The 9,699-nt window shown below is 39.0% G+C and overlaps 1 protein-coding gene and 1 long non-coding RNA gene across 2 annotated transcripts; both read left to right on the top strand.

The window, feature by feature from the left end:
- Positions 1-201: 201 nt before the first annotated feature.
- LOC146316128 (uncharacterized) lies at positions 202-4,486 on the top strand. Its single transcript, XM_084734442.1, has 3 exons — positions 202-385; positions 526-581; positions 2,846-4,486. The coding sequence occupies exons 1-3, from the start codon at positions 360-362 to the stop codon at positions 4,456-4,458; spliced, it is 1,695 nt and encodes a 564-aa protein (XP_084590568.1). The 5' UTR covers positions 202-359; the 3' UTR covers positions 4,459-4,486.
- A 12-nt stretch (positions 4,487-4,498) lies between these two features.
- On the top strand, positions 4,499-5,984 carry LOC146316129 (uncharacterized). The gene is made up of 2 exons (XR_014771766.1): positions 4,499-5,627; positions 5,744-5,984. It is a non-coding gene; the product is annotated as an uncharacterized LOC146316129 (long non-coding RNA).
- Positions 5,985-9,699: the final 3,715 nt, after the last annotated feature.

The following is a 9,699-nucleotide window of genomic DNA, read 5'->3' on the forward strand; positions in this document are numbered from 1 at the left end:
GTTCGCACCTGTGTGAGGCAGAGAGAGAGTGTGTGTGTGTGTGTGTGTCTGCTTTTGTCCTCTTGGCTGCCTCAGCTCAGCTCCTCGTTAAAAATGCAAGATTGATAACACCTGAGAGCTTCCTGAGAGTTGGAAAGACAAACTGATGTTTGTTGTCTGTATTTTTCAGATGTATGACAGCACACAGCACACCCTGCACACTCAACTCTCTTTCTGAAGCTTTAAATCTCCTTGGTTGGAGCAACAGGTGTGTTTACCTGTGGAATTAAAGTGCATCTGCCTCTGAAAGAGCGAGCCCGAGTCAGCCTAAGTAGCTGGATGGTTTGTCAGAGCAGACTGTGAATGCAGCTGTAGCAGTCATGGCTGCTGGGTTCCTGATTATAAGGTAACCCATTTCAGTGCAATGACTGACTGTTTTTATTAAGTGGCTGAGGATTTAAATCATTTTGTGTGTGTATTGCATTCTTCTGTATTGACTGTGATAAATATTTAGTTTTATGTGTTGTATTTGCTGTTGTTTCACAGAATATTACTGGTTCTCTTGTTGAGTGAGCTGAACTACTCCTCAGCTTTTCCAAGAGGTAAGCTGGCAGATACTGCTATATTTTTTTAAGTATTAAATTTAAGATTTTTGATCCAATCAGCCTGTCGTAATGCAATTTCTAAAATACTCAATCAGATCTCGTGTCAAGCAGGTTCTGAAGTCATACATCTAAAAACTGAACATCCTGTATGTTGTAGGAAAGTGAAAAATGCTACTCTGAATATTTTAAAAGAAGTTTAAAATTAAATCTCAATACAGACAAGTGTAAATAAATGTTATTCCTGTTCTGTGATGCAAGTCCTGCAACCCAAACTACTATGAACAACTGTGGCCAAGCTCCAACCTGGTTGCCAGTTTGTTCTCACTTTACCTTTGGATTTGAACAGTGTAACTACAGCCATATTAATCTGTCTCTTGCCTCCATGAGAGACTTTATCACAAGACTATATTATCCTTTATCAATTCAATTCAAGGGGGATTTATTCTCCCACTATCCCAATATGAGCTTCAACCATATGGTTATTGCATTATTGAAGATGCTGCCAACACTAAATATAATAGATCAAAAAGCTTTAGAGCTCGCTGACTACAGTGAGCTGGACTACGCTGGGCAAAATATGGTTCCAGGTCATGGGGGTGTACAAAAGTGGGAATATATGATTAGGGTGTGATTTAACAGTAGCTGACCTGTGCTTTTTCAAGAGATTCCAAAATTAGGGAGCAACACAATTTGCAGTACAGTGACACTTGAAAATCTCCAAACCCTGTTTTCTTTTCTGTTTATTAGTCTTTTTGATTAATGTTTAAAGTTGCTATAGTCTATTGTGTTATATATATATATATATATATATATATATATATATATATATATATATATATATTTTACACTGGCTCAAATGATTTTCTAAAAAGAAAGTTGGTGCTTTGTAGTTCCATTCAGCTCCATGAAGCTTTTTGGCACCTTTTGCAGCCTGGAACTTTATTGTTCTGATTCACTCTCAATGACACAGTGCAATATGTTTCCTTCCAACAAGTTAAAATTTAAGAAAAATTGAGCATTTAGCAGCTAAAACCAGATATTTCCTTTATAAGCTGGTTGAGAGTTAGAGCTTAAAAAGAGAGTGAATATTGGAGTTGCATTGAACAGGTGGCCCGAGACATGCCTCCAAATGAATAAGCATCTGTTTGCTAACAAGTTGACCTCAGTTGATAATGTTAGTCTTGTGTTTACAGCGTGGTTTTATTACCAACAAGTGGCCCAAAAAAAAAAATATGTGGAAGGGAAAATTCATCACTTTTCCTGCAAGTCCAGTGTTGATGGTAAATATAGTAATTTAAGCAATAAATTCCTCAGTGCATGCTATACTAACTGGAGAGGTGTCAGCACTGCCCACATGCACTGCGTCCATGTGATGTGCATCACGACCCTAGCCTATAAATCTGTTGGTCAAAACATGGCATTTGTTGCATAGACACATGTAGACACAGCATTGGCTGCTTTTCTTATGGCTGCGTTAAGTCAACAACGTCGCCATATTGGACAGGGCAAAAGGGACCTGTGAACAAATGCATTTCCATGGGGGAGCTGCATTTTCCACTGAATCAAAAGCATTAGTGTTGTATTCAAGGGTTTATGATCTATGTGTAAAGAAAAAATTAATCTAGCTTTGACAAACTCTAACTCACTGAAATTGGTTGAGAAATAAAATTTTGAAATTATTGTGCTTTTATCCAGGAAAAAAAAATGCAGCTCCTTCCCTTTACATGTATTTGTTCACAGGCCAGTCTTGCCTTGTCCAGGAAGATGGCAACGCTGACATATATGATCCAAAGTGATGTCTGTTTATGTCTATGGTTGGGTGACAAATTGTTCTAGTCTGTTCTAATCTAGCGTGCCCTCTGACTACCCAGAGGTGGAGACGAGAAATCTAAGATGAAATGGCATGCAGTTCGTCCCTGCCTCCAACTACATCACTGTGACCTCACTAGGTGGAGGAAGATTTTGCAGCGGGAGGGCTCAGCTTTCTTGGTCAATATAGCACGCACAAAGGAATTTATTGCTTCAACTGACATTTATCAAAAACACTGACAGGATATCCTGGTGCTTTGCAGAGGAAGTGCAGAATTGCAATATTTGAATGCTCCCCACACTGCTCCTTTCAACATGAAAATGAATTTCACAGTGCAGATAATTTGAAAATAATTAAAATAATTTCTATGGCCCTTTATTTTGCACAGCCATCCTGTATTTCTTTTTAATGTTCAATATTCTTAACTTGTTAACTGTATGTTCTCTCATAGCATGGCAGAGTGAAATGAAGAAAGAAGGATATGGCTATGGGAATCGCCGCCCTCTCCAGTACATCCGGTCTCTGAGGCAGCCCCACCAAAACCCACAGCCCAATGTCCATGATCAGGTTTGGGTCAGAGCCTGGCAAAAGCCTAAGACCCAGATACAAGATCAACCAAGTGTGTACCACCAAACCCACAGACCGCGTCAACCATGGTCTGATGTTGCCACCAGAGGGACACAGGAAGTGTCACCATCCCAGCATGCATTGCGGAGAGATTATCCACTGTTCAAGCCCAGAGGCTTTGAATTCAACCTAAATATTCCTTTTGTTAACTTCCTGGGTCAAAAGAAAGAAACCAGCTCAAACACTAAGGGCTCTGATTTGAGCAGTGGTGGAAGTGATGGTGCTGCTCACAATTCTCAGTTATACAGGCCAAGCAGTGTTCAGGTCAGCAGTGTATTCAACATTCCTTCTGGTTCAGATGGTCTTTCGGGCAAAGGCTCCATAGATGACCCAAATGGAGGAAAAAGTGTCCCTAATGATTCCAAGCCAAGCTTTCAACTCAGTTTATCTGTTCCAATTCCTCCCCCTACTCCATCTCCAAAGCCTGCCAGTGGTCACACTGGTCATCTTGCAAATCTGAAAGGACCAGAAAATGTTGGTTTTGTTCAGAATAGTTACATGGATCCTGCAGAACCACAACCCAGTTCAACGCAGAGTGGATCTGAAAAGATTTTCTCAAATTCTGCTAGTGCTGTGCAGCAACAAACACAACACCAGATGTTTGAGCCAGTTCAAACCAAATATACTGATAGCAGACCAATTACCTCTTTACCAGGGCATGTTAGTCAACATGCAACTCCTATCAGCCACATTAAAATCCCGAGCGAACAGAGTCTGGTATTTCCAGAGCTTTCAGCTCCATCTCTACCAATCTCACAATATCCTCCACAATCTGACAGTGCTAACAGTGGCTACTACAGTGCCCAAATAAACTCTTGGAGTAATGACTATGGGAACACTCAAAGTGGACAAACGGTTTCATCTGACCCAACAAATGTCCAGCTTTCTTTGTTTCCATCACAATATGAAAGAGTTCAAAGTGGCCAGTACAGTGCTGGGCAGGTCGAACCCAGTGGCAGCAACTATGGCCAAAGACAAATGTGGCAGCCATTCAGTACTCCACCTACCTTTACTTCTGAGCAGTGTAACGATGGCCAGTTTCAACCATCCTTTGGTCAGATGGCACCTTCTCAGAGTCCAGTATACCCTTCATCTCCCACTGTAGCGCCATCCCAATATGAACTTCAATCAAGCCATCAGGTCGCCTCCACTAATTATTATGGAACAGGCAATGTTGCACAGATGGTACCGACAGATTTCTCTTCCTCTTCTTATTATCAAGACAGTAGGGATCAGAGTGGACAAGAAGCATTGCCAGATCATGTCACTGCCCCTTCATCGAATTTCCAGAGTGTGTCGACTGATTATCAAACTCAAATGAGACTCCCTGGACAGTACACTGACAGAAGGCAACTGAATGGAAAACCCAAATACACACAACTGTTTATTGATGATGATGATGTAATGTACCAATATGCATTAAATCCTCATTATTAAAAGCAAAAAAGAGCAAATGCAGGCTTTTAATCCTTGTGGGAGCATAGTTGTTTGACCAATAATTGATCCTTAAGTCCCACCCCTTTTTGCTCCATGCCCAACAACATTTGAGTAAACTTGGTACCTCAGTCAACTTTCTCCTTTTCTTGTAAAAGCTAGTCACATGTTAAATTAGCTATTGTTAGCAAAATGCTAACTAACTAGCTGACTTAGGATGTGAATATATGTGGCTTTTACAAGTACCTGAGCAATGTCTTTTAATTGGTTTTCTTTTCAACATAGTAAAAGGCTGGCACATAGCATATCTAAGTACAAGAAACAGAAGTAGAACACTGTTTGAGGTACTACACTTGCTTAACTGTTATTGGAGCACAAAGTAAAAAGGGGTGGGATGTAGGAAGGGGAAATTCCAGTCATGTCTTTGGGAAGCTGGGCTCAAACTGATCATGCTGCTCCTGAGCTAATGCTAAACATTAACACTGTACCACCTGTTACTCCAATTAAGATTGAATCTGGTTCTTTGAATTCCCCTCAATTGTCCAACTATTCATCTTTACCTGAAAATGCACACTGTGTCAGACTTCAGCAAGTCTTTTCTGTTTCCCCAACTCACTCAGCAGCTCAATGCATCCCTCACCAGTGACAGTATTCACAAGGATATTGGCCCAGTCAACTAAGGCCACAAGCATCCCTGCAAATATTGTCAGCACAACTGGCTTCACCATATTCTACCTACAGTGACATGACCTTCAATAATGGTATTCTGATGGGAAAATCTTTCACTGTAAGGTCCTCTGCATTAGATCACTCTTGTTGAAAACAATCCTATCAAGATAATGTGGAGACCGGCTGATGGAAAACCACTTCAGTATATCCAGCCTGGTTACCAAGACTGTATGTCCAACAGAGAGTATTGGTCTGTTTAATAGCGCTGTTCAAACTCATTATCATACCATGTCCAACAAAACAGATGTGTCTGGAGAGCACAGTGGAGGATACAAGACTTGTGTTTGCTTGAGGCAAAAAAACCACATGGCCCAGGACACACTTTCTAGGTGGTGCAAATCACTGTCCTGAGTATCTGCGGGGTAAAGGGATCAAGTGATGTCTTGCACAGGAGTCCTCAATGTCTTTAGGGCAAAGCTGACCACCAGGGAGTGGAAGCACAGGTGGATTATTCTCTTCAGACCTACTTTGATGTTCTTGTTTAATGTGGAAACCTTTAATGCACCCATTTATCTGGATCTCCTGGGTTAACTAATTTAAATATTTTTCTTTCCTACAGGCTGTGCAGTCTGAATGAAAGCAGTGCATAGAGGGTAATCTACAGCCCACTTGTTTCCATTAGTGTCCAAGATCTGTTCCTGTGCTGTGGTTCATTAAATTGCTGCTCTGCTTCTATCAGAGTGTTTATTAAAGAAATCGTTCAACATTTTGGGAAATGCATACAGCATATTCCCTTTATTGTCAAGATTTAGATAAGAACATCAGTGCCACTCATGTCTACACAACACCTAGATCGGCTCTGAGGTAAAAAAAAAAAAAAAAAAAAAGACCTTAAAAACTTGTACTGTTAAAAAAACAAACTCTAAAATGTAAAAAATGATCAATAGTGGTTCACAAGTCACATCGGTTTCATAGCTGGAGTCTCCACTGGCCAAGATAAAGTATAGTTTGGTATCTAACATAGCATCAAGGTGGTATTGATCTTCTCAAGTAACTCTGGGCAATAAATCCAAATAAGAGAATTCACAGAGGTTAACATTATTCTTTTAAGACTACATTTATAAAGACAAATACAGCCCAGATTTTTTTTTTTTTTCAATGCCTCCACCCCTGTGACAGCCGTGGCTAGAGGCATTATATTTTCAGGTTGTCAGTCCATCCAGTCCTCCGTCCCGTTCTTGTGAATGCAATATCTCAAGAATGCCTTGAGGGAATTTCTTCAAATTTGGTACAAACATCCATTTTGACTTGAGGGTGGACAGATTACAGCTTGGTGGACAGAGGTCAAAGTTTATGGTCACTGTGACTTCACAAAAAAATGTTTTTTGGCCATAACTTAATTACCTCATACCTTAATTACAACAAAATTTCCCAGCAAATGTCTAACAGGATAAAATGAAGTGATTGTATATCCAAAAAGTCAAAGATCAACTTCACTGTGACATCATGATGTTCTGCAGAAACACTTGGAGCTCTCTATCAGTCCTCTATATTAAACATTCGTTCACTGGAATCATACATCAATAGCTGTCAAGGGCGGTTTGACTGGTTGGTAGAGGCATCCACAATTCTACTTTTTCATTCTAGTTTCTCTAAAATCTTGTCCACATATTTTTGATCTTTCTGCGCAATAGCATATCAAAAAAAGAACCAATTTATTTGGATTGATTTGAACTCACATCTCTGTCACATCTATCAAAACTTCCTTGTGATACGTGTGAGTTTTACAGTCAGGCCTACAGTGTACAGCAGTAACTTGGCAGCCTCTCGCAAATAGCAAGGCCGCATGTTCAAAAGAATCGGTGATCAAAGGAGCTCCTGCTGTTAGAGGCAGTCTCATGAGTAAGGTGTAATCACTTCAAAGGATTCAACTACATACCGGTTGGATTGCTGCCGTCACTTGTTTGTTGAGGTTATCTTCTGCAACGTCTCCTCTGTGAACTAACTGTAGTACAGCCTGGGTGCTTTTTTTTTTTTTTTTTTGAGTGTGTTTTGATGGATATTGACATGGAACATGAAGTCAGTCTGGTGCAACATTATCCCACAGCTGCTCAGGTATCTGAGCAGATTTCCTTGAAGAACAGCTGATTATTTTTCTATTTTTTTTAAAGTATACCTCTAGCACAAAAGTGCTGATTTTGACAGCTGTTAATCAGCACCTCAGAGATACTTTATTTCATACAGAGAATGTGTCATCACTCTGTTTTGTTTCTGACTGCAGGAAGTGAATGTATTACAATTAGAGCTGCAACAATTAAGCAAATAATCAATTATTAATCAATCATTATATTAATCGGCATCTATTTTGATAAACAATCAGTTTGAGTATTCGTTGTTTTTTTGTTTTTTTTAACTCTCTGATTCCAGCTCCTTAAATGTGACTTCTTTTTCTAGTTTCTTTACATGTCTGTGACAGTAAACTCAATATTTTTGACCCAAAGAAAAAAAATACCCTAATTACAATTGCCCCTGGTTTCCTGCATCTGTGGGGGAAGTGTGATACTTTTCATCACAGTGCCTACACTAACTCATGGAAAGGACAAAAAAAAAAAAAAGAGTGACCTTGGTCTCTCTTTGTGGGTGCAGTTTTATGGGCACAGCCTTACCTGGAAGCTGTGGCTTTGTATTCGGAGCTGTGGTGAAAATGTACAATGGTGTGTGTGTGTGAGAGAGAGATAAGCATTGTTGTAAATGGCTGTGCAAACTATGGTCTCGGACAGTTAAGCAGCTTTAAGCAAAGTGCGAGCCGTCATTACATCTAGCTGAACATGAAAGGATGCAGCTGTGATCATACATTTGCATAAAACATAAAAGTACACAACAACCACAAAGAAAGGCTATGCTAAAACAAACAAACAAAAAAACACCAATAAGAGTTTGTGGCCGGGGGTTTGTTCCAAGTTTTCAAGCTGCTTGAAATTCAACTCTTGAATCTCAAACTCAAGGGCACGCCTGGCCACATAGGTAATTATTTAACAATGTCTGAAAATTTAAAAAGCACTTCAAAGTAACGAGTGGAAATTGTCTTTTTCGCTGTAATCAAGGACACTATGGCTGGGTTGCACCAACAACAAATACTTTTTAAACCAGATTAAATCATGACTTAACTGTAAATAATGTTGCACCAAAGTAGTTTAAAATTAAGAAATGTTGAATCATCTGTTCAGGTTTTCCTCTAAGTCTAGATTAATTTTAATTCAGCTGCAAAAAACAAAACAAAAAAACCCTCCAATTTAAACTCTGATCCAATATTAACTTACACTTGAAGGAGTTTAGCTTCTAAAATGGCTGCCTTTTTGATATGGATTTAGAAAAATAATCAAGTTCCCGAAAGAAAGTTAAGAGACAGATACAAACCAATTTAGTTTCTTTGTATAACTCCAGCTGATAATTCAGTCAGTGTTTTCTCGAAGCACAGATCAAAGCTTCTCCAGTGCCGAGCCATCATGAGTAGTAAAACTAGGCAAGCTAACTTTTTAGCCAGCTAGGAAACAATTTAATTTTTTGATCTTACTTTTTATGTTATATTTTCTGCTGACTAGTGTACCACTCATGCTTGGTTAGAGCTCAAGAGGGACTTCTTGTAGCTGTCAGCTGCAGTATCCATTCAGCTAAAGGCACAAGAAGAAAAATTTCTTCTTATGAGAACATATTCAATCTTTCTATCTTTTCAATTGTTTTTCTTGTTATATAATGCAACTCTGATTATTCCAAATATTCAAACAAGAAAATTTTCTCACAAGGAGATACAATACACTGCCACCTAAACTCCAAACTAAATGATAATAAAATTAAATAAGCCATGAGTGTAATGTCATTTAAAGATTCAGTGTGTAAGATTTATGGGGCTTTATTGGCAGAAAATTGCAGAAATTGAATATAATACATTTTCACGGGTGTATAATCACCTGAAAATAAGAATCAAGTATAAGGACAAACTAAAGATAGAGTCTGCATAGGGCATTTCACATTTTTCGTGAGTTTTGGGGCCACCGTAGTTCTCCAACATGCTTAGAAGGGGAGGGTGAGATGAGGCACTTGCAAACTGCAAGCTCGCCACTAGATGCCACTAAATCCTTCACACTGATCCTTCTAACCTCTTTCCTTCACACGAACATTGTTGCCCTTGTGCTGTCTCAGTCAAGGTTATCTTTCATGTCAATCTGTGTGTAATGATGCTGTTTACAACTTACATTCTAACTAAAAATCCCCCCAGGAGATTAATGATTAATAATTCTGATTAGATGACCTGAAACAAAATGTACCTTTGCACAAACTGCTCCACAGAAAAATACAACAACAAAGACACATCTATGTCAATTCTGCATTATTTGAGCTTTAGTGAAAAGAAAATATTGAATCTCTAGGGGGTCTTTTTTATAAATCCGTATTTTTTAAGTGTTGAACTGTGTATTTCCTGGGTAACTTCAGCCCAGAAGGATTTTTGCTGGTTGACCCTGTTGTGTCAAATTGTCCATGTCATGTTTAATAGTTTTTGTAATGAGTCTTTTTTGA

The sequence above is a fragment of the Lutjanus erythropterus genome, chromosome 13, assembly GCF_056507025.1.
Source record: "Lutjanus erythropterus isolate fLutEry1 chromosome 13, fLutEry1.hap2, whole genome shotgun sequence".
Classification (NCBI taxonomy): Eukaryota; Metazoa; Chordata; class Actinopteri; order Lutjaniformes; family Lutjanidae; genus Lutjanus; species Lutjanus erythropterus.